Raw genomic sequence first — 26321 nt, forward strand, 5'->3', positions numbered from 1 at the left:
TAGCTTCAGCTCAAAAACGTATTCCTGCTTTCTGCAGAGAAAGTTGTTGTGTACATGTCTTTTACAGAAATATGCAAGGACGGATTGATCCATCCATTGCCTTGTCCAGGTACCAGGCAAGCAAGCGATAAAAGAATACACACCCTTCTTTAATTAAAAAGAGCACCACGATTTTCTTGGAAATACAAAGGTGGAAAACTTCAAGGAACTAGTTGAGGAGCCTCTCTTGTCTTGCCTAGCACTTGGGTGCAACATATTTAAAAAAAAAACATTTCCTACACTCTCATTTGGATTTTCTTCTTTGAGAACATAGGAGTGGTCTCTGATGACTATAAGGAGAGGTTCCACACCAGGACATCATTCACATTAAAAAAGTGAAGTGAGTCCTTGTTACCGGACATCTGTTGTTCAATCCACCATGAAACACTTTCAGAGGATTATAAGAGGAAAATAAACTACCAAGTGACTACTTTATAGAAGCAATAATTATATTTAAAACAATTATATATATATATATATATATATATATATATATATATATATATATATATATATATATATATAAAATTTACATTTTTCCATGTATAATTAATTTTAAAAACATTACATTTTTTTCAAAAATAGTGTTTTTTCACTTTAACCCTTTATCTAAGAAAAACTGGACGAAATAGGGCAATGGATGGATTTGAGCACCCTCAAGTCTATGAAGAACACCTAATATTTTCAGTGGAAGTGAAAAAGAAATTTAAGGACTAGTGTAATCAATAACAAATAACAAATTAGTCAAATCACTCAATGAAAATCCTTCCATCCATCTGCTAAACTTCATCTCATAATTCTCAGACCTGCTTAATCCAATTCGGGGTCATAGTGGGTTACAGCCTATAAAAGGAGCATTAGGCTGAAGACCCTGGACAAAATGCCACAGAAGCCACCCTCTCATACAGTATACACACACAGAGGAAATTTGCACTTGCCAGATAGCCTAACCCAGGGATCCTCACTCATGGTTACAGGGCCTCATTTACAAAACTTTGTGTGGATTCAAGCATGAAAGTATGTGCACGCCAAAAAAAAAAAAAAATCTGATTTATTAACGGGCAGCACGGTGGCGCAGTGGTAGCTGCTGCCTAACAGTAAGGAGACCTGGGTTCGCTTCCCGGGTCCTCCCTGCGTGGAGTTTGCCTGTTCTTCCCATGTCTGCGTGGGTTTCCTCTAATGAATGGTACAGGCTATATGAAACACTGAGGGTTCCGCCAATTAGTTACCTTACCCACAAGCCAGCTACCATGCACATTACCATCATGTTTGTTAAAGCTACTTTGCCTCAAAATAAATGAATCATGGATTAACCCAGGCCACTAAGTCCTACCATAATTTGACATTCCATTATTTTTCAGCTCCTATGTTTTTTGCATCCATCCAGAAATTACAAGCTAGTAATACTGTATTTTTACTGAATGAAACAGGAATATATGCAGTATGTACTATATGGGAACGAATGCACTCTTTTTTTAATATTCTCGTTATTTAGCCAACCATTTACTAATTAAGTACAAAAGTGGGTAGCAGTGAAGAAGTTGTTCCTTTCAGAGTCATTTGCACTGGTGTCTGCTCTTCTTCATCATTTACTGTTGGCATTCAGAAACAAGAAAGAAAAGTCCACAGAAAAAGTAAATTAAAACCAAAACAAAAAACAAAATACGCATTTAAATATATGCAGTAGAAACAATACCAACATGTCTTAAAGTCTTATATATGCAAACCTGGCACTACCGCGCTTTTCTAAATGCAAAATAAAAGAAAAAATTAATCATGTAATTAAACAATGGCACGCAAAACTTCAAGTCCTTCTAACAATTTCTGCTGAAGACTCCTGTTGGTTTACTCTTTATCATAAGGGTATCATTTACTGTACAAAATATGGTCCAAAATTAGGAGTGCATCCCAAAAAGCTTGACATCTTGCATAACTAGACTTCGAGACAAGTCAAGTGCCTCATGTCACATGTTAGGGTTTTCTTGTACTAGTCAATCAGAAGGTGCTTGACAAAGAAAACTGAAGTGATTTCAAAGTAATTCTTAGTACTAGGGTGTTGTACCGTGTTAGCCATTATGAATGTAGAGAAAACCCAAGCAAAATGACACCTTTTATTGGCTAACTAAAAAGATTACATTATGCAAGCTTTCGAGGCAACTCAGGCCCCTTCTTCAGGTAATGAAGAAGGGGCCTGAGTTGCCTCGAAAGCTTGCATATTGTAATCTTTTTAGTTAGCCAATAAAAGGTGTCATTTTGCCTGAAGAAGGGGCCTGAGTTGCCTCGAAAGCTTGCATATTGTAATCTTTTTAGTTAGCCAATAAAAGGTGTCATTTTGCTTGGCTTTTCTCTACAAAGTAATTCTTATAAACACAATATTTAAAAAAGAAAAAGAATGGAGGGTTACCCACCTAACACATATAAACTTCTGCTTTATTCAGTAAAAATAAAGCTTAACCAGTTTGCAATTTCTGGATGGATGCAAAAAGCATGGAGACCGTGAAATTGACTAGCCTAAGTAAGGTTGGAGTTCAATAAAGAGAAGAAACTGGTTGGAACAAAAACTTTGTAGCCACGGTGAGCACCCAAGACTGAACTTGAGAACCACTGCTCTACAATGTAATTACAATTTGTCATAGGTGAATGAAAGTGCTCACAAGCCATATAGTTAAATATGGCGTTTCATTTTCAGCAAGGATGGAATTCTAATTAGGAAACTGGTTGGAATGAAAACCTGCAGCCTTTGAGGCCCTCCAGGATCTTTTACCTAGCAAATGCTTCTTGGATATGAAAGGAAAATTGAAGTACCTGGAGAAAAAACAATCCACATTTCACAATGACATTGACCAGGCATTGGATCTGAAACCCTAATGCTTTACATGGGATTGTGAGGCAGCAGTGCTAACGACCATACCTCCTTTCCACGTCTTAAAATTACAGGATTCTCAAGGCTCATTAGATTCAAACCTCCCAAGCATGCATATGTTGGGAATGGGGGAAAAATTTGTATACTCGAGGTAAAAAAAAAATCTAAGAGAAAGAAAACATACAAATTCTACAGACAGTGACCAGACCGGGATTGAACCTTGCCTTCTGCAATTATGAAGCAGCAGCAATATGTCAATGTAATTAAAATGCTGTATATACAATACGTGAAAATAATAAATAGGTAAAAAAAATGCAAGCAAGTATATTAGAAGAAATCCAGAACGATGTGATGTGCATCTTCCCGACATCCAAAAAACCACACCAATAAAACAAGGCGACACGCTTATCTGCACATACGGCCCAGCGACATAAAAAGGACAACGAAACTCCTTCTTTAGAAGCGCACACGTGGTGGTCGTGTATTGTTCCTCGCAGGCAGTCAGAGCAGAGCCTTGACGCTCCGCCGTAGAGTTCCGACAGTAGATCGACGATGTTCGGCCATTTCCGTCCGCGCTTCATCCGCCATTTTGTTGTCTGGCGTGGTTTTGGTTGTACTGCTGTAGAACACATCGGAGCGCTTGGTAATCCGGCAATGGACGGGTAAGCGTCTTTCTTTTTCTCGGGACCTTTTAAGCACGGTTCGGCCCATTATTTCACACAATTATGCACGAATGCACGCTAGGGAATTTTTCCTACATCTTATAGGGGGCTTCGTTAAATGTACGTTCAGAAAGATGCCGTCTTACATGTCAAAACAGGATGAGAGTATTCGCCGTTATGTTGTGGTGGACGGTGCGTATGGGGGATGGTTAGTGAGGTTATGATAAACGTTTCAGTGAATACACCGGGTATACGTGCTCATCATTTTGATTTGTCAAGGGTTAAATCGTTGAGCAGTGAAGCGGAAGGGCTCTTTGCCTGGCAGGCTGCCAGTTACTCGTCCCCGGGTTGAAAGTTTAGGTGCAGTCCCTTACTCAATACGAGGTGGCGGGTAAATGAAGATCGCTGTTTGCCACTGCCGTTCATTTGTCATATAGAGTAGACATGGAAAAAATGGTCTAGTTTTGTCGGGAGTGTGTTTTGTATCATGTGTCTGTATATGTTAAGCATTGGGGTGTAATGTTCGGCACGATTCAGCTTTGCGGTTTGGATGTTATGTTTTGCGAACCAAACTGTTTATTGCATTTCCCCCCACCGCCGGCTAGTGCAGGAGACCAGGGAGCCAGAGCATCCTTCATACATTGACTCGGAGCTTAAGTCGTGAGAAATCGCTGGATCATGTTTAAGTCTAGTTCTTATTGTAATAAGGCTGAAATGTAAGGCATTTGTTTTACTGTTTGTGAAGTGGATACGGCGTGGCGGTCTGCAGAAGCCTTGTATTTACATCGCTTCCCAGAATTCGGGCCTTGTACATATATAGGCCTTCGAACACTGGGCTCCAGTCAATTGAAAAATTCCAGACCTAAACATCCAGTAAACAAGGCCTGTCAGAAATGAAGGCATTTTAGCGTGCTGGCAGGCGGCGTCCAGAAAGAGATTCCGTTTGTCTGTCAGTATACACAGTCCTGAAAGAGAAAGAACCAGAGTCCCCTTTATTACGTATATTGCCGCAGAGGAGAAGCGGGCATTTCACGTCGACATCGACAAGGTCCTCAAACCCTTAAACTGCCGCAGATGTTAACATTTCCAGGAAAAAGATGATGCACAGGTAGGGTACACAGCGCCCCTGACAACAGTGATTATAAGGCCCTTTTGTTGCACCGAATCTCATGCGTGTTTTTTTGTTTCCTCTCTTTACAGCGTTGTCAGTGATGTTGCAGTTGGTGTAAAGGTAAGTGGAGGGTATCGGGAAGGCACGTAGTGCATGCTTGCTCGCAGTTTTAAAGAAAAGCCTGTAATTTAATTGAAGATCGCTTTCCTGAATCCAGTGTTGTCCACTGTTACTGGAAGGACGCATGCTTAAAGTGGCAGGATGATTGTTTTTAAGGTTTTGATCCCAAACAGCCAAAATTGTATACAGTGAAATAATGCAAATATTCATGATGATAAGAAAATGTACAGCTATATATTCTATAAATACAAGTGACATATACTTTATTGATCCTTAAATATTCCCTTGGGATCAATAAAGTATCATTTGTATTTATAGTAATGATATACAATAGCTGTACATTTTCCTATCATCATGAATATTTGTATTTCATTGTATATAATAAAGATGATGACATTTGCAATGTTGGCTGTTAGATATATCACTTTCACAGATATTAAGGATCGCCACTTATGCTTAATTTATCATTTGTGTGTTATTGGTTTTATGACCCTGGGTACATCAAGTGTCATGACTGTCACTATACAATTGTGTGTCTCTTTTTTCCTCCCAGCCTTTTATATATCTTCAATCTACCCATCTGGAAGGCATAACTTGCATTTAAAGTTCCTGTTTTCCTTTGTTTGAAACACAGAGAATTAGTTTGTATCTTTTCTGACTTATCCTGTTTTGTTTGCTACAGCGTGCAAGATTTTGTAGCAAGTGCCATTTTTCTGTGTGTTGGATTACTGTGCCTTATAAACAGCTTGTCACAGTAAACTATGTATATGAATCTCGCTTTCTGGGTGGCCACAGTGGCTGCAGGTTTTTCGTTCTTGCCACTTTCTCCATAATTGACCAACTAGCTATGTTACCTGGCATTGCCCGGGAAATTTCATAAGACAATGGGCCCTAGTGATAGTGCCATCGGTTAATTGGGTGCATCAGAAGTACACTGCAGCAAACTTGGTGCTTTTCTGTATGCAATATTTTTACTTCCTGTGGGTTAATATTCTTGGCAGGAAGTGTGGTGTAGTGGTTAAGGCTTTGGACCTAGAACTTCAAATTGTGCTAATGACCATGAAAAAGGCACTTCTCCGGTCTGTGCTTCAACTGGAAGAAAAATGGAATATAACCATTTGTATTTCAAATGTTGTAGGTTGTCTTGGATAAAGATGTCAGTCAGATATAGTAGTAATAATATTATTAGATCACTTGAGCTGCACTCTTAAACATGCTATACACAATCGCCTGAAAGTAAAACACTACTGCGTTGAATCAGTTGCTGCTTTTCCTAGTGAGTTGGCTTTTGTTGCTGATCAATTCAGAACACAATTTTAGAGGAAAGTATACTGTTTTGAATTGAAAGATGTAATCAGTAAGAATAATGTGAAATTTCAGCACATATTATTAGATGTTGACAATTTTCATTTATTTGTCGTTCTCCCAAATGTTTGTTCTTCATCATATGCATATGGTTGACCTGTAAAGTCTGCAGATGTAAATGTATTTATAAAAAATTATGAAGATTGTGGGTCAGGGCATCCCTGTTCCAAGTAAGCAGGCATGCGTGTAAATGTAAACAATTTTGGAGAATGGGATGGGGTTCCCCTTTCAATGCCTGTAATATGCAAACCTGTATTTCAATGGAGTAGCTCAAAGATGACCCATTAAGTTTAAATTGAACCCGTCAGTCCTGGCTTGTCTTGTGTCCGAGGACACCACTTCTGCCTCTATGTCTCTTCCCTCTCCCTTTATGCTTCTAAAGAAGTAACACCTGCAGCCACAGCACATGATACCCTCACTGGAGTTTTGTAGCACTGTTGAGCTTTGCATGTTCCTTAAGTTTCACTGAACTTTCCTTTTAGTGCTACAGACCTCGCTGTAATCAAAAAATGTGACAGTGTCTCTTCTTTCCTCTCCAGGACACAGTCCTTTCTTAGCAGATACCTACAGCCTCAGATATACAGTCCTGCCAAATTTCACGTTTCCAGCTAAAAGGGAGATATTATTTTTGTTGATAAGTGAGTCAGTGATTGAGTCAAATTTGCATTATTACTAATGACAATAGGCTACACCATGCTGCCTTTAATAGATTGTTTCATTTTCTGTAGTCTACATAACATTTGGATGGTGATCTCAGAAACAGTGAAATCATTTTTCAAAGTGACTGGCATTGCAGAATGGCAACAATAAGCCGCCTTAGAATTGAAGGGTTCCATCGACACTTAAATAGGAAATTGGTTGAGGTGAAAATGGTATCACTGCAGCCCTCCAGGATTTAAGTTTGACATCCCTGTAGTAAGGTATCAGAACCTTCAAAAATGTTACAATATTTAGGTCAGTTTCGCGGAACTGGCAATGCTGGTAGATCATTTCAGTTATTTCAATAAGGATTAGTTGTGCTTTATAATTGGTGCTGTGTCTGCATCTCAAAGGTAGATCAAATTCTATTGTAGATGTAGAAAAACAGGATAGAATGCTCTTAGACCTTAATATCCTTAATGAAATAACATCTTATTTTTTTACAAGTATTTTATGTTGTAAACTTGAGTACTTTTTGAAATTTGATTGAGCTGTGCATTTTTTTGTGTATGTTGTACAGTTTGTTTGCTTCCATTAATTTCCTTGGCCTATTCTGTTAGACACTTATATAGTCCTATTTAATTTAGTCAACTGAAACTGATTAAAAGAAAATAGTGTGTGATATAATGCTGGGTGGTATGATCAAAATTCTGTATCACAGTATTTTTCAAAATTACACCAGTTTCACTGTATTCAACAGTATTTTTTTCCCATGCATGAGTGGATGTTAACCACATTTTCCACTGCAATTACTGTAGTAGACTGGCTAAGAATAACCTATTCCACTGTCTTGAGCATTGTACAAAAAACATTTTAATGTGCACACAAGTATTAATACAGGTTTGCATGGCCCCATAAAGTGATAGTTTTCAAGGGGGGTGGTGCTAATGAAGAGAAGGGATCGCATTGCATGACAGTTGCAGTCAAAATATAGAACCATTTTATTGAACAAATTTTGCAAACAACTTGAACTAAAGTTTACACAACATATTTTCAACCATCCAAAGAGGAGTTTAGACTTAGTAACTTAGTAAATTATCCAGAGGTGCTTGTCAAAAGTTGTATTGCACTGAACATGTCTTAGAAAAGGAATAAATAGTAAATATTTTTTGTAAACCAACTACACTTTCTGTTAATGTTAACAATCTCTGTCCACTGGCACGTTAAAGTGACTTTTTAAACCACTTTACCATCATTAAATTGCATAATATTTAAACTAATAAATAATAACAATAAAATTTAAAAAATAGTGAAACTTCCAGTAATAATACTATTACTTCAAGACTAGGTGCATTACACAGTATTCACCAAATAAAAATAAAATAAGTGCAACTTGCTGAGACATCTTTACCAACTGAACCATCATTAAGGCAAATTGCATTAATATGGACCTTGTTTCAAGCTAAGCTATATACTATACATAAATATTAAAACTGCAACTTGGATTTATAATGCTATTTGTGGTCTAGCCCTATGGAAGCATATTAGGGCCACGGTGAAGAAGAAAAAACTATGTCGAGATTAAAGTCGACATTTCCACTTTATTCTCATAGTTTATTTTGTCATTAAAGCAGAATGTCGTAAACTAAACTTCATCCTAAAATCAATGTTTAATTTACTACATTTTTCTCAAACCCCGTCATAAGTTAATGTAGCACATTAAATAAGAGGAGGCGCAGGCAGGGATTGCCACACAGAATACATTCACTTCATGATATTCCTGCTCTCTGAAAAGTTAAGAGTGCTAAGATAAATACTTGATCTCATTTTCATGATGAAATGTATTAAAGCAGGTATTAAACATGCACGGTAGTATGGCGGTAGTGCTGCTCCCTTGCAGTAAGGGGTCCCCAGGTGTACGTTCAGTGTAGAGAGGTTTATGGCAGGTGTGACATGGCTCCAAAAAACTGGATGTTTGAATGGGTATCGCAAAGGTTTAACTTAAATATTGTATAAATGTTGGGTTTGTGATCTGGTGGTCGGAGACACAAACATAGAATTCAATGGATGTTCTTCTGAGCGGGCTTTCTTTATTGTATGTGTGCTGTCTCTGTCTGACGTACCAAACCCCCAGTTCCTATCCTTCCTTTTTCTTTCTCCACATAACCAATCGCTACACGATAAACTTCTTTGTGAAATTAAAACTAGTTATAAACTTAGACCACGGAGTGTTCAGATGTGTTTTCCACATCCTACATGACTTTGAAAGGAAACTGAAGCACACCGAGTAAACCCACCAGAAAAACACCCGGGACCCCCTTGCTGCGAGGCAGCAGTGCTTTCATGCCACCGTGCCCCTACATGATTAATACATGTTTTAATGCATTTCATCATGAAAATTATATGAAGTATTTATCTTAGCATTCTAAATGTTCTGGGATATCATGAAATTAATGTATTCTGTGTGGCGATCGCTGCTTGTGCCTCCTCTTAGTGCAAGAGGAAGTCAGTTTTAAGAAGCACGTAGCAATTAACATGGCTCGGGGAACACTTAACACAAAGCATTTAATGTGCTACATAACTTATGACTGGGTTTGAAAAATCTAGTAAATTAAATATTCATTTTAAGATGAAATTTAGTTCATGATGCTCTACTTTAATGACAAATCCACATTACTAACCGAAGGTTGTAAACCGGATATGGACGCAGGGCGCATTGAGGCGCACGCGCACTGCAACGAGCCTGCCCATAGCTAACGACACAGCCACAGAAAACACAGAAACGAGAAGGTTGTAAACCGGGTGTCACGCGCACTGCCGCATTGCAACGAGTCCGCCACCTGTAAACTAGACTTGCTGTAATCCACTGTGCCAGTAATGTAGATTACATAACGGTCATTCAGTTTGGCGCCTGCACCAGAGTCAAACGCAGCGGCATCCCAAAACGCAGTGGCACCTGCCCCAGAGTCAAACGCAGCGACTTCCCAAAACGCTGCGGCTTCCCAGAGTCAGTAGGTGACGCCCAAATAACACAACGTAATGCGCCGTGGCGCCCACCCCAGAGTTAAACACAGCGGTTTCCCAGAGTCAGTACATGGCGCCCAAACAACACAACCTGTGAGCTACACTTGCTCTAATCCACTGTGCCAGCAATATAGATCACATAACGGTCACAGACTCTAACCCAGCGGCCTCCCACACTCGGTGGCTGGCACACAAACACCACAACCTGTAAATTGAACTTGCTGTGCTCCACTCTGCCAGCAGTCGGTGTCAGCAAAGGCAACGGAATCATGTCTCCACAAAACGAGACCGCTTTACTACAGATATGCTTATGTAATTAAATGACATTTCCCCAGACACACCCACCCTCCATGATATGTCATCCATCCAGATATCGGACGGAACAGAAACTGATTGCCATTCTTGGATTTCCGATTTGCTAGCGAATAGCGGGCTTACTTGTTACGAGAATAAAGGCAACATGTCGACTTTAATCTCGACATAAACGGCGAGAATAAAGTAGAAATGTCGAGAATAAAGTCAACATGTCGTTACACTATTACACAGTACCCAGGTACATTACACAGTATTGAAAAAAAATAAAACAAGTACAACTTGGCTTGCTGTATTATCCAGTAGTATAGAAACAGTATTCACACATTTGAACATAATGGTCCTCATCCTACCTTTTAAAACCAAAGTATCTCCAGACAACAGACACGGCTCCTTTTTTTGGCAAAAGTTCTTTTGTGTCATCATGTTCAACTTTATCGTCTGCTACAGCTTTAGTTTTGGAATGTTCTCTGTCCATTTTCACCGTCCAATACCTCCACTAACGCATGTACTCTATTAAGCACGCATGCAACAGTGCAGCAGTGAAAAAGGTCCCCCCTTAAACAGTTTCCTGCTGCACCACATTCCGAACGCTGTTTATGCTATTTAAACCAGTGTTGCGGTATAATAAAAATCCATATCATAACAAAAATAAAAAACTGTTTTTGGTATGAACGGGTATACCGTCCAGCACTAGTGTGCTATTAATTTCTAACACAATGTGAAGAGGGTTTTGATTTTTTTTTTGTTTGGCTTCTTTAAGTGTTTTCCAATTATTCTTTGTTTTTATTGTGTTGGTTGTAAATGCTAAAGAATAATAGGACTCCATGACCTGCCTTTAGACTCCCAGTATTTTACCACTGTTTCTTCAGGTATAAGAATTGTTTATATAACTGCAAAGTTTAGTTGTGAATATTCAAAGAAAGTATATCTTCTGAATTCCATAAGGAGGAATATTAAATTCTTACTATTGTCAACAGTTCATTTTATACTTTTAAAATGTATATTTCAGCAAGTTTTACGCTGATAGTAGACTACTGTAATGATTAAGTAAAGGAACTTTGAAACGCACAGCCCTGTATGTTAAAATTTACTTTACCAGGGGATTTATTCTGCTCTTTTGTTAAATTCAAGGATGTGTGTTAATGCATTAGAGAATGCGGGGAGTGCTTTCTTGTTCCATTGTCCGTAAAATGTACTTTAACACATTGACTGCCACAATGAAAATAGGTAAATTTGTACCTGACAATGTAAAATCTTATTTTAATATGCCTATTAAATTTTGTTATTGAACTGAATTCGCAATAAAAATTTATTTTCTTTCAAGTAATCTATTTCAGTTATCTTGCAGATGGTGCATGGAACAGAATTTTGTTGTAAATGCCAGCTGTGTGATATAGACTTTGTGCACTCTTTCTGCATTATAACTCTGCAGGGTCTAACAAGTCTGATCTCGCACAATTTGTTGCAGTCGAATGTCAGTTTTGATGTGAAGTTCATAGTGGAGAAATGCTAGTTGCTGAGAGATATTCAGATGATTGTGGTTCTACGTATGTAAATTAATTTTGAGAAAAAGAAATGTTCTCCAAAATATGGCTAATCAGAAGCAACTAACTGAAAGTGAAATCTTTTGTTTTGTGACACCAGGCTGAATATATTTTAAATTCTAATTTATGATGCCCACTATTCTCAGTTTCTATGTGTTTTCCATGAATATGCTTGTATTTGGTATTACAGCCCTGAAGATGATTTGCAGGGTAAGTTGTAGTTGATCTGTTTATTTTAAAGATTACTGAGGGTTGACCTTAAGGATGTACTGATCGCTGATCAAAATCGACCAATTTTTTAGTAAAAATGAATCACCTATCAATACCTAAATTGGCTGATCACAAAAGCCAATCGTTACAGCCCCTGCTTTTCTAAGCTTTAGGGTAATTAAGATGCAGTACTCGTTTATGCAAGGTATTATGGTAGTTGAGCCAGCAGTGCTGACTCTTCTGTATAGCAGAGAGAGAGGAACGATTTGAATATTAGCCGTTATGTTAAAGAAAGTGGAGTAACAAACTCTACTCAGAAAAAGGAATTGGAGGAGTCATCCCCCTGTGCAGTTAGACAAATACCAAGAAAAGCTACTTTAATGAATTCTGACCTTTTTAGTTTCAGTTTGGACTGCGTGTTAGTTTTAAGTATATTAGCATATATTTTAATGGTGAAAAAAATAGATGAAGAATTAGAAATGGCTGCTTAGTGAACAATATACTTTAGTGTAACAGCAAATGTATAGTTTACATATAAACCTGTTAAGCATGTTAGTGTTGTGTTTTCTTGATAACACCTTATGAACATTTAAAGCTTTTTTTTTAAGATTTCTACTGTGTTTATTATTTGTATTTGTGTCATACAGCATAAGTTTTGGTAAGAAAAAAGTACTACATAATTACAACTAGTGCTGGGCGGTATACCGGTTCATACCGAAAACCGTTTTTAATTTTTTTTATGATATGGATTTTTCTTCTAACGCAACACTGGTTTCAATTGCCTAAACGACGTTCGGAACGTGGGGCAGCGGGAAACTGTTCAAGTGGGGACCTTTTTCACTGCTACACCGCTAAACAGATTTGTTGCACTAGGGCTCTTTTTCACTGCTACACCACCAAATAGTGGGCGGTAGCATAGGTATGCCGCGCGGTGAAAATGGACAGAGAGCCGAAAAAAAGCAGTCACGTCTGTCGCCTGGAGATGCTTTAGTTTTGAAAGGTCAGATGTGTAAATACTGTTTTTCTATACTACTGGATAATACTGCAAGCCAAGTTGTACTTGTTTTATTTGTTTTCAATACAGTATCTCTCTATCTATCTATCTCTCTATCTATCTATCTCTCTATCTATCTATCTCTCTATCTATCTATCTATCTATCTCTCTATCTATCTATCTCTCTATCTATCTCTCTATCTATCTCTCTATCTATCATGTAATGTAATGTACCTGGGTACTGTGTAATAGTGTGACGACATTTTGACTTTATTCTCGACATTTCCACTTTAATCTTGACGCTTATGATGAGAATAAAGTCGACATGTTGACTTTATTCTTGTAATTTGTCATTAAAGTAGAACATCATAAACTAAACTTCATCATAAAATGAATATTTAATTTACTAGATTTTCTCAAACCTCGTCATAATTTATATAGCACATTAAATGCTTTGTATTAAGTGATTCGTTCAGAGATGGGCGCAACTCTGAATGGATGGCATAATTTAACATGTATAACGAAGATATTTTTAAAGTTCTGAACACTCCGTGGGCTAAGTTTATAACTAGTTTTAATTTCACAAAGACGTTTATCGTTTGGTTATGTGGTGAAAGAAAAAGGAAGGATAGGAACTGGGGTTTTGGTAGCCTACGTCAGATAGAGACAGCATGCATGCAATAAAGATAGCCCGCTCAGAAGAACATGCATTGAATTCTGTGTTCCTGTCTCTGACCAGCAGATCACAGACCCAACATTTACACAATATTTAAGTTAAACCTGTGCGATAGCTATTCATATATCCAGTTTTTTGGAGCCTCGTCACACCTGCCATAAAGTTCTCTACACTGAACATACACCTGGGGACGCCTTACTGCGAGGGAGCAGCTCTACCGCCTCACTACCGTGCATGTGTAATACCTGCTTTAATGCATTTCATCATGAAAATGATATCAAGTATTTATCTTAGCATTCTAAATTTTCAGAAAGCAGGAATATCATGAAGTGAATGGATTCTGTATGGTGATCGCTGTCTTCTCTTAGTGCGGAGGAAGTCAGTTTAAGAAGCGTAGTGATTAACCACTGGGTCGGGGAATGTAACACAAAGCATTTAATGTGCTGCATTAATTTATGACGGGGTAAATTAAGTAATTGATTAAACATTGATTTTAGGAAGAAGTTTAGTTTACAACATTCTACTTTAATTATGAAGTAAACTATGAGAATAAAGTGGAAATGTCGACTTTAATCTAGACATAAACGGCGAGAATAAAGTGGAAATGTTGACTTTGTTCTCGACATATAGTTTGTTTTTTTCTTCCCAGTATAGCTTAGCTTGAAGCAAGGTCCATATTAATGCAGTTTGCCTAAATGATAGTTCAGCTGGTCAAGATGTCATCACCAAGTTGCACTTGTTGTATTTTATTTTAATTTGGTGAATACTGTGTAATGCACCTGGGCTTGAAGTCTTGAAGTAATAGTGCAACTATCAGTAATAATACTATTATTTATTTTATTGTTATTATTTATTAGTTTAAATATTATGCAGTTTAATGATGATAAAGTTGTTTTAAAAAGTCACTTTAACGTGTCAGTGGACAGAGATTGTTAACATTAACAGAAAGTGTACAGTAATCCCTCCTCCATCGCGGGGGTTGCGTTCCAGAGCCACCCGCGAAATAAGAAAATCCGCGAAGTAGAAACCATATGTTTATATGGTTATTTTTATATTGTCATGCTTGGGTCACAGATTTGCGCAGAAACACAGGAGGTTGTAGAGAGACAGGCACGTTATTCAAACACTGCAAACAAACATTTGTCTCTTTTTCAAAAGTTTAAACTGTGCTCCATGACAAGACAGAGATGACAGTTCCGTCTCACAATTAAAAGAATACAAACATATCTTCCTCTTCAAAGGAGTGCACGTCAGGAGCAGATAATGTCAGAGAGATAGAGAAAAGCAAACAAATCAATAGGGCTGTTTGGCTTTTAAGTATGCGAAGCACCACGGCACAAAGCTGTTGAAGGCGGCAGCTCACACCCCCTCCGTCAGGAGCAGAGAAAGAGAGATAGAGAGAGACAGAGAAAAACAAGCAATCAAAAATCAATACTTGCCCTTCGAGCTTTTAAGTATGCGAAGCACCGTGCAGCCTGTCGCTTCAGGAAGCAGCTGCACAGAAGGTAGCAACGTGAAGATAATCTTTCAGCATTTTTAGACGAGCGTCCGTATCGTCTAGGTGTGCGAACAGCCCCCCTGCTCAATCCCCCTACGTCAGGATCAGAGAAAGTCTAAATGCCTCTTTGTATGGTTGAAAATATTTTGTCAAAATTTAGTTTGTTTTTGCAAAATTTGTTCAATAAAAAGGTTCTATATTTTGACTGCATCTGTCATGCAATGTGATACCTTCTCCATTAGTGCCACCCCCTTGAAAACTATCACTTTATGGGGCAATACAAAACTGTATTAATACTTGTGTGCACATTAAAATGTTTTTTTTTTTTTGTACAATGTACAATACTCTTGACAGTGGAATAGGTTATTCTTAGCCAGTAATTGCAGTGGAAAATGTGGTTAACATCCACTCATGCATGGGGAAAAAAATACCGTCGAGTACCGTGAAACTGGGATAATTCAGAAAAATACTGTGATACAGAATTTTGGTCATACCGCCCACCCCTAATTACAACTGTAATCCATATTTTAGAATTACAAATGTCTAGCTGATACACTAAAGAAAAAAAAATACCTTTATAAATCTATACTAGAATATAAGCAGTGTTTAATTGGCAGTGTTAGTTAATTGATTGGGGGAAAAAAAAAAGTGTGTGTGTGTATGTGTGTATGTATGTGTATATATATATATATATATGTGTATACAGTCATCCCTCACCTATCGCGGGGGTTACGTTCCAGAGCCCCCCGCGATAGGTGAAAATCCACAAAGTAGCGACCTATATTTATTTTATTATTTATACATATTTTAAGGCTTTATAAACCCTTCCCACACTCCTATAAACCTTTCTCACTCTCTTGTTAACCTTTCCCACACTCTTATAAACACTTCCTATGCTCTTAAACACTTTCTATATTCTTAAACACCGCAGACCAACACTGCATGCAGCGATCAGACATCCATGTGTCTGCACTCGCTTTGTGAAGGGGGGCAGCTGAACTCACGCTGAGCAGAATTGGACTTTGTGCTGCTTCTGCCAAAATGCCTGCTTGTCGCTCTGTGTGTTCGGAAGGAGGAGGAGGAGTGGAGGTGTGTGAAGGCCTGAACGCACGTTCGCTCAAACCCCCCTCCCCGGAGGCGCAGTACGCTCCTGCCACTTCGCATTGTCAAGGGGGGTGGGGAGCTGAATGAACGCTAAGGAGAAGTGGACTTTGTGCTGCTTGTCGCCGCTCTGCGTGTCAATAATTTTAAAGCCTTGTATTTTCCTGTCTCACTGTCTTGTTTGTGTGAAGTTAAAATGTTTTATAATAGTGAGATGTTACACGCATCCTTAGCCCAACATCCACATATCATATGTGTTAACAAAGTGTGTTTTATAAGTTTACATGTGTTTAAAGCATGTGGGATGGGTATTTTAAGGCTTAAACTATAAAAATGTTTATTTATATGGTCTTTCTATATCGTGGATTTTCTCCTGTTGCTGATGGGTCTGGAACATAACTTCCGCGATAGGCGGGCAATCACTTGTATTTAAAAACCCGCGAAGTCGTGAATCCGCGAAAAGTGAACCGCGAAGTAGCGAGGGATTACTGTATATATATGTATATGTATATATATATATGTGTACAGTAATCCCTCGCTATATCGCGCTTCACCTTTCGCGGCTTCACTCCATCGCGGATTTTATATGTAAGCATATTTAAATATATATCGCGGATTTCTGCGGACAATGGGTCTTTTAATTTCTGGTACATGCTTCCTCAGTTGGTTTGCCCAGTTGATTTCATACAAGGGACGCTATTGGCAGATGGCTGAGAAGCTACCCAGCTTACTTTTCTCTCTCTCTCTTGCGCTGACTCTCTCTGATCCTGACGTAGGGGGTGTGAGCAGGGGGGCTGTTCGCACACCTAGACGATACGGACGCTCGTCTAAAAATGCTGAAAGATTATCTTCACGTTGCTACCTTCTGTGTGCAGCTGCTTCGTGAAGCGACATGCTGCACAGTGCTTCGCACACTTAAAAGCTCAAAGGGCACGTATTGATTTTTCTCTCTCTCTCTCTCTCTCTCTCCCTCCCCCTGCTCCTGACGGAGGGGGTGTGAGCTGCCGCCTTCAACAGCTTTGTGCCGCGGTGCTTCGCGTACTTAAAAGCCAAACAGCGTATTGATTTGTTTGCTTTTCTCTATCTCTCTGACATCTGCTCCTGACGCGCACTCCTTTGAAAAGGAAGATATGTTTGCATTCTTTTAATTGTGAGACAGAACTGTCATCTCTGTCTTGTCATGGAGCACAGTTTAAACTTTTGAAAAAGAGACAAATGTTTGTTTGCAGTGTTTGAATAACGTTCCTGTCTCTCTACAACCTCCTGTGTTTCTGCGCAAATCTGTGACCCAAGCATGACAATATAAAAATAACCATATAAACATATGGTTTCTACTTCGCGGATTTTCTTATTTTGCGGGTGGCTCTGGAACGCAACCCCTGCGATGGAGGAGGGATTACTGTATATATGTATATATATATATATATATATGTACAGTAGTATATATATGTATATATATCTGTATATATGTATATATATGTACAGTGTATATATATGTGTGTGTGTGTGTGTGTGTGTGTGTGTATGTATGTATATATATATAATTTATATTTTCACGGCATTCAAAGTCTGTGTCACAATCTGATTGTATGGGTGGTTACCTACCAGGTAACGCTTGTGGTTGGCCAGCAATCTGCTAACATCCGCCACGGTGCCCTCAGTTTGTGAAGAGCAGATCATAGAATGGTTGAAATAGTTTACTGTCAAATAAATGCAAAGAGTACGCGACACGTGTTTCGCCCTCATTCTGGGCTCATCAGGCGTACACACTCACTGCTGCACTCCCTCTGCTGACCAACCACAAGCGTTACCTGGTAGGTAACCACCCATACAATCAGATTGTGATTCAGACTACGAATGCCGTGAATATGTATGTATGTATGTATCTATGTATATAAAAGAATTTTTTTTTTTTAGCTTTGCTTCAGATAGGTACATTGCAGAAAAAAAATATTAAACCGTATGGCCATTTGTAATTAATGAGAAGCATTTTATTTTCTTTTATACCTTATGAATTATGGATACATATTTTTGTACGTATTTTATTAGTATATATTTTAAGGAAATTTTATTTTTTAGTATTTTTATGGTCACTGAACAATAGGTCTACATAATTTCATTTTGTTAATAAAAAATAGTTAACATCTGTGGTCTATAGCTTAATTATTAAAATGCACATTAATATGGGACATAAGGCTTCTATGGGTCTGGTTATGCCGGAGCTTATTGTAAAATGTTTTTAAAGGGATAGGGGGTGGAATTGGCTGGTCAAATAACATGAAATTGGTGATTAATGTTGGCCTTGTGAAAACTGATTGGAGTATCCCTAGTTAACCTAAACTAAAAATAATCTTTGCTGGAGAAACATTGTCAATTAGAACCTAATTCATTTTCAAAATTTTTGGTAGTTGTTGACATGTCTGTGCTACATTTCTAGGAAAGTAATGCATTTGGAACCTACTTTATTCTCTAGTATGAAGAAGTTGATGTGTTTTAAGTTGTACAAAAGTAATCATTGTTTTGTTCCAAGTTCCTATGAATAAAGCAGTGTTATACTGTGGGACATAATGAATGTATACACAATCACTTATTTTTTTTAATTTGTTGTCCATCGGAAGTTAGTCCTTAAAGGCATGACGTGAAGCCTGCACTTTCCTATTTAAAGCAGCTATGATCAAAATACTAAAAAAAAAATCACAAAATATCTACAAAGCCAACTCACACAGCAGTGTACAAGCTTTGTCTTTGCCTCATTGCACAGACAAATACATTTCAGATCTTGTTTATTTAGTTTAGAATTTTTTTTTTTTTTGGTCAGTATAGTATTGTTGGATGAAATCTAACTATCTATATTACTAACCGAGAATGGTAAACCGGATATGGACGCAGGTACATACCCATGGACGCAGGAGACATAGTAAAACAAGAGCAGTGAACAAACAAGAGCACGCCCCAGAGTGAAACGGGACACACTACGGAGTCCGCAAAGGCTCATACATCAAACCCGAGATGGTATGGACAAGCGTCTGAAACCGCGGAAGCAAAACTGTCTCGGCTCCAAAACCAAACAGCTCAACAACTAACACGGCTACAACAACGAGCCCGCGTGGACAGATCTAATGAACGTAGACGCCTACAACGTGCGTCTCAAACTGCGGAGGCAAAGCAGGCACGGGTTCAAAACGAAACGGCTCGAGTGACCGAGATACAAACACGCGCCTGCCTGGATATAATTAATGAACGCAGGCGCCTACAATGTGTGTCTGAAATGCCGCAAATCAGGCAGACACGGCTCCAAAAAGAAAGAGCTTGACTAACCAGGACTCTATACAAATACAAATCTTATTATGGGATATATCATCTACTGTTAAATTCTGCTCTGTACTTCTAAAATTTATATATATATATATATTTTTATTTCTTACTATATTGAGAAATTGTTCTGTGTACTGTACTGTATTGTATTGACCCCCTTCTTTTGACACCCACTGCACGCCCAATCTACCTGGAAAGGGGTCTCTCTCTGAACTGCCTTTCCCAAGGTTTCTTCCATTTTTCCCTACTAGGTTTTTTTGGGAGTTTTTCCTTGTCTTCTTAGAGAGTCAAGGCTGGGGGGCTGTCAAGAGGCAGGGCCTGTTAAAGCCCATTGCGGCACTTCCTGTGTGATTTTGGGCTATACAAAAATAAACTGTATTGTATTGTATTGTATTGTAACCAAGATACAAAGTGAAACGGGAAACACTACGGAGTCCGCAGTGGTCCACAATGCACCGCATAATAGTTCGGAAAGTGCTCCGTATTAACAGTGGTGGGCCCCAGAGTGACACGGGCGAACACTCCATATTAAACATATGTCATCCTCATACGTCCAAACTATACAGCATAGGTGAATCACATTACAGTGATGGATTATTAACAGTACGGTAAAGATCACAGTATCGCAAACAAATGGAAATTATTACTCGAAAAAAGGAAAATATAATCACCACGAACCAGGTGTCATTGAAACAAAAGCAGGATAAAGCGAGTTCAGAAATGAAAGACAGAGTACAAAACAAAGAAAAACGTCATAAAGAGGTTATTACTAACGGTACACAACGGAGAACTACTGGAGTCACGATCACGTCTCCAAAACTATACAGCTCCACAATACACGTAGGCGCTTACAACGCGCGTCTGAAACCGCGGAAGCATAACTGTCTCGGCTCCAAAACCATACAGCTCCACTAATGGAGCTACAGAAAAGAGCCCGTGTAGACACTTGCAATGAACATGGATGCCTACAACGCGCGTCTCAAACCGCAGAAGCGGGGCAAGCACGGGTTCAAAACAACGCAGGCTCCTACAAATGCAAAAGCTTCAAAAAAAACATAGGCATGAAACACATGCAGAGCAAGATACAGAATATGAAAGCAGAAAAAAACGACAGTGTCAAGACAACCAAAGTAAACATTGCATTAGCGCAAAGAAAGAGAAATACCACACATGCATTTATTGGTTACTTTGCAAAAGAAATTATTGACCGCTGATGATGTGGATTGTTTGGTCTGTGCTGAAATGCTAAACAGAGAATCCAATCCTGAATAATTGGTACAAAGTCATGAAACACATCAAACGGACCTCATTTAAAAGATTCAGCACATTGGGACTCGAAAGATACCAAATATTGTTTTTACAGAGGTTCAAAAATAAAAGTGAAACTAATGAAATACCAACAGTTCAAAGACATAAAAAGCAAACGGGGGTTGGCGAGCAAAGCGAGCCGGGGGCAAAGCCCCCTAGTAGCAAAAAAAAGCTGGCAGCACATTACACAAGTTCTGTTTGGAGGAGATGTCATACTTAACAGTTGTAGTTGCTGGAACTTTTCACCTTGAAGATGTCATCTTATACAACTAGGAATCACAGGGGATGACCAACTGTGTGACTCTGCTGACTTTCTAACACAGTTTTAGACTTGGAAATTATAGATTGGCTGTCAGAATGAGCAAACCTATGAGTGTGCTGCCTGATGGCACCAGAGCCTAAACAAAGGGTCTCCTGGCATGGCAAGTTCAGGTACAGTCCCTGTTCTTTTAGTTTTTCAATTCTGTTGAAAACATGACAGATTAGACAGACAAACCTGTCTTCTGTTTGTACAGTCCAAAACATTCAGTTTCATTCATTGCTTGAGGCTGAAGTGTATGCATTATACTTCTGGGTATGTACTTGCAGACATGAGTCTACCCCTATGACTTTTGGATTAGAGAACACATGAAGTGCTTTTGGGTTGTGCTATCCATGAAATGTTTGTTTCAATTTTTTTTTTTTTTTGGTTAATTTGGTACAGGTAAAATGGTTGTTACTAGTAACATTACTCTGCATGCTTTTACTTTAAGATTTGAAGGGGCCGTGTGATGTTGGATGGTGTTTACTCTCTGTACTTTGGCCAAGGAGTTCTACTAATTTTGCAGCTAGTTGTCCAGTTTAGAGTTGCATAGTATACCAGCACTAGAAAAGTACAAGAAAACCCCAAATTTTTATATGGTACAGTACCAACATTTCAGGATTTTCTGTACTGGAAGTAGATGTCTGCTTTCCTCTCAATCCCTTGGACATCCGCCGATACTCACTGTTGTTATTGTCAGATCAGGTCAGGTTGGGGAGCATGCACTGGTACAGCGCGTTGCCGCACCCATCATATGACTAAACGGCTCGACATCCAGGTTAGCAACCCCAACCCCCAGGCAGACACGCGGTCCAGTCTCACCCTCCTTACGTTTAAACACTGTCAATATCAGTTAATTGAATGAAAACTACTTTTTAAAATTAAGCTTTGTTTCAGTATTTTTGTCATCTGACGTTATTTTGTTAATACATAACATTTTTTTTAATAAATAATGAACAGGTGACACCTGTGCTCTCTAATTATAAAAATACCAAAGTTAACACTTTAGTATAGAACATATAGCTTTTCTGCTTCTAGATATGCAGGAGCATATTGCTATTGGCCCTAAAAAAAAAAAAAAAGAACCTGATTGGACCTTCTGTACAACATTCCAAAATAAACATTGCTGTAAAATCTTGCAGGTAACCCTCCACCTCATATATAATGTTGGGCTACCAGAAAGTGTACTTGCAAAGCTGCTAGCCCAGCAGACTACTGTATGCATGTACAGTGTGTCCACCCCTGCCTTCAAAGTACTATTATGTACAAAGTCTAACAAGTCAATTACATTTAAAATAGCCTTCTCTGTATGTGCTAATGAACCTTTTAATTAAAATCATCTTAAAGTGTATTTGATACCTCCAAATGCCAAGTAGTCTTTTTTTTTTTGAAAATATTTTACTTGTGTTTGATTTGTAGCCATCACTGACTTAAGCACTAAACGCCAAAGCACGTGTCTCTGAAGAGATTGAAACATGGTAGTGGAACACCAGCACAAGCATCGCTTAATTGCTTGTTCATTGTCTGTCATAAAGACTAACTATCGTGGAGTGCAGAGGTAATATGCTTAGCAACCAGAAGGCCACTTGCACATGCACAGTTTTCACAGCATGAATTTTAAAAAGCATTAATAGTGGTATTGGAGAAGGTTGTAAATTTTTATCACTCATTCAGTTTTTAGCACAATCTGCTAATGAAAAAGTTGTAATAGATTTGCTCACAGTAACCCAGTTGAGTCAAGGGTGGAGATAGGTTAGCTGTTTGATGTAGGGTCTAGTGCTTTAGTCAGTAGACCATGCTGCTTGCTATACAACAGAAATGTGCTTCTGAGAAATCTACAACTTGAGCCAATGTTGATTTCATTACCATGACACTTATTTAAAATCTACAGATGGTTTACAGCCTCACAATCTACGTCGTTAAATTTAATTGCAAGATGTGCATCATCCTCAGTCACGTGGAGGTGGTTTGGCTTTGAAAAGACTGATGTTGCTTAAAAGATGGCAATCTGTAAGCCATGTCGGAAATCGTTTGCCATTAAAGACAGCTTGACATCTAACTTGTTTCACCATCTGTGGAGTGAAATTGATCTAGTACAGAGCCCCATTGTGTCCGGGTAAAAAAAAAAAACAAAAAAAAAAACATCAGTTCAAATGAATTATTAATCCATTTGAACAAATTATGTAATTTGTTCACACAGATTATTTTTATTTCCGTAAAAAGCATGTGCCTATCAGGCGTGTTTTTAATCACAAGCCGTCCTGGTTTATGGCCCTCGATTCCAAAGCACAACATTATTTAAAACACTGGTACAGATCCCCACCTCCTGGCCCCGCTGGGATGACACAAGGGATGGAGCAAAAAAGAAGAAAAAAAAAGCCTTTTAGCAGCTATTTATATAAAAAAGTTGCAATTCAGAGAAGGTGAGTCTCTGCATACTGCTATTGAAAAAAGGTCAAGAGCTACAGTACTTGATGATACCTGAGGTGGACAGTGATATAAATCCACTTGTATGGCAGATAACACAAGAAGTATATTTCCCCAAATAGGAGTGTCTTGCAAAAAAGTGCCAGTGCAGCCCTACCTCAGGCAGCCCTTCTGAGTGGGCTTTTAGCACTGGAGGAAATGTAACCGTACTGCTAGATGTTGTGGACAGACTGGTGATTCTGTCACACAACTTGAAGTTTCGTCGGTAAAATTTTATAGTTTTATTTTTTGTAATATGTTTGTACAATATTGGACAGAATTTGAAGTTAGTAGTTTAATTTGTTACAGGTTCGGGTTTTTTTGTATCTTTGTACATGTGGCAGAACTTGTTTACTTTTTTTTTTTTTTTTTTTTTTTTTTGCAGCGTTTTGACAGAACTTTAGATTTTTTCACTTGTACATTGTTAGGTTTTTGTTTTTGCTTGTGGGCTGCACAATTCACTTTACAGCAGAGCAGTTTGTTAGTTTATGTTAATATGTTAATGATCATGCCCTGTATTTCAATTATGATTAGTATTTTATTCCTTTTGGATTCATATCTCCTTTATATAAAGGATAAGTGTTTAAAATGTTCTCATTGAAACGGTTTTGTTGGTCTTAAGTGTAATCCTTGTTGTACTTTTTTTGTGTAAATCCTGTAGGACACTTTGAAATGGTTTACTCATACTTGCATTGTTTGATCTCAGTAATACTTCTGACTGTTGATTTTAATGTTTTTGTGTTATTTTACTTTAGTTTTAAGTAAAAAAAACAATGACCTGTATTCCTTTACTGTTTCCATTAATCTCATTATTAAGCTACAATTAATATCCTATTATCAAGACCAAACTAGATCAATAATACTTTTATAAATACATTTTTAAAGGATGCAGATTATCATCTATCTTTATCACCAAAGTCCCAGAAAATATCAGGAGGTGATTTTTATTTATTTATTTTTTTTGCCAATATCTCACACTCCTAGTCAGGGAATGGATTTGCAGCATTGTTCATAATGGTACTCAGTTTTGTTTTAATGACCTCTTTTGCTACTACCTCTTGGGGGTCCAGAATGTGTCCTATAACTGAGCGTGCCCTTTTAATTGGCTTGATGATTTGGTGGTCATCTCTTGACTTGATGGTACCAGCCCAACACACCACAGCATAGAAAAATCACACTGACCATCATAGAGTTATAAATGATGTGAAGGGTGTCACTTCCCAAATTAAAGGAATAAGTCTCCTAAGGAAAATATCCTTGCTCTGCCCTTATATAGTTCCTCTGTGTTCTGAGACCAGTCCAACCTTTCATTAATGTGGACCACTTTTACATCCACTCCTTGAATAGTGACCGGACATAGAGGCCCTTTGGTGTGACGAAAGTCAACAACCAGGGGCCTCATGCATAACGCCGTGCGTAGAATTCGCACTAAATGTAAGCACAAAAGCAGAAATGTGCTTATGCACAAAAAAATCCAGATGCATAAATCTGTAAACAGCAACTTCCACGATGTACTGCTCCATAAATCCCGGCCAGCGTGAAAAGTAACACGTGCACGCGCCTTCTGTCCTGCCCCAACTCCTCCCAGAATTACACCTCTTTGAATATGCAAATCAATATAAATAGCCCTTAAGCTCAATCTTCTGTGAAAAGACAATGGCAAAAGCAAGAGGGAAAATAGAAGAATTTCAGCGAATACCAATTGGAGGCAAGGAAAAGCATACTATTTGTTGGTTTAAACAGTGATGTAATCAACAAAAGAAAGTTGATCGAGTGACATAGTGTGTCGGAGAAACTCGAAAGCTCAAGTTCACAAAGTTGCACAGTGCCCAAAATAAAAAAGAAGTCGCATATCAAAGTCGCCGTGAAAAGGCAAGTCGTAACCCACTGTCTGAGTGTCACATGAAAGCTTATTAGGGTACAAAGAGAGAGAAAAAAAAAGGCACACAGTGGGAGGGTAAAAAGCACAAAATGTCAACTTTAATCTCTAAATTCCCACTTTAATCATGTAGTTTATTTTGTCATTAAAGTAGAACATCATAAACTTCATCCTAAATAGATAGATAGATAGATAGATAGATAGGTAGATACTTTATAGTTTAATTTACTAGTTTCTCAATCCCATCATAACTAAAGTAGCATGTTAAATGCTTTGTTTTGTATTTGATCTTCTATTTGCTCTGTGTGGGTGAATCACTACGTGCTTCCGGGCTTTCTCTTCCTCCGACAGGACACAGAATCCATTACATTCGTGATATTACAGCTGTCTGAATAATTAAAATACTGAGATGTATACGTGATATCATTTTCATGATGATAGGAGTTAAATTATGTTATTAAACATGGGAACACAGTGGCGCAGTGATTGTTCATGTCTCATGCAAGATGCTTGCTGTGCCATGTGCGACCTTCAATGAAATACTTTATTGTAGCAGTACAGTCTCTTTCAAACGTACTAACCCCCAATTCCTGTCCTTACTTTTCTTTCTCCAAATTCCCAGTCGCCACACAATCAGCTCTGTAATAGACGTTAAGCCATCTGTAAGCTTAGAACACATGGTGCAGTGAGAGTAAAATGGAAAAAGATGATCCACTGTGGCAACAGCTAACGGGAGCAGCTAGAAGAAGAAGGTACAGTGAGAGTAGCAACGCTAAAGCAGTTATGGTTTTTGGAATAGTTTGACCATTCTGTGGACCATTATATTGTTACAGGTTAATTACAATCAGATGCATTAAACTAATAAGCAATATGCGGTTAATTTCAGTGTAT

At 38.3% G+C, this 26321-nt stretch overlaps 1 protein-coding gene across 3 annotated transcripts in view; it reads left to right on the forward strand.

The window, feature by feature from the left end:
• The first annotated feature begins 3416 nt into the window (after positions 1-3416).
• Positions 3417-26321, forward strand: part of LOC114658373 (polypyrimidine tract-binding protein 2) — a 96554-nt gene continuing 73649 nt past the window's right edge. Inside the window, exons 1-2 of one of the 3 annotated variants that reach the window (XM_051933023.1) lie at positions 3417-3564; positions 4765-4795. In XM_051933023.1, the coding sequence (XP_051788983.1) occupies positions 3455-3564; positions 4765-4795 (141 nt within the window). In that variant the 5' untranslated portion in view covers positions 3417-3454. Of the gene's footprint in view, positions 3565-3960; positions 4673-4764; positions 4796-26321 lie in introns of those variants that run through there. The other 2 variants (XM_051933024.1, XM_051933025.1) reach the window with 2 other exon arrangements.

The sequence above is a fragment of the Erpetoichthys calabaricus genome, chromosome 10 (genome assembly GCF_900747795.2).
Source record: "Erpetoichthys calabaricus chromosome 10, fErpCal1.3, whole genome shotgun sequence".
Classification (NCBI taxonomy): domain Eukaryota; kingdom Metazoa; phylum Chordata; class Cladistia; order Polypteriformes; family Polypteridae; genus Erpetoichthys; species Erpetoichthys calabaricus.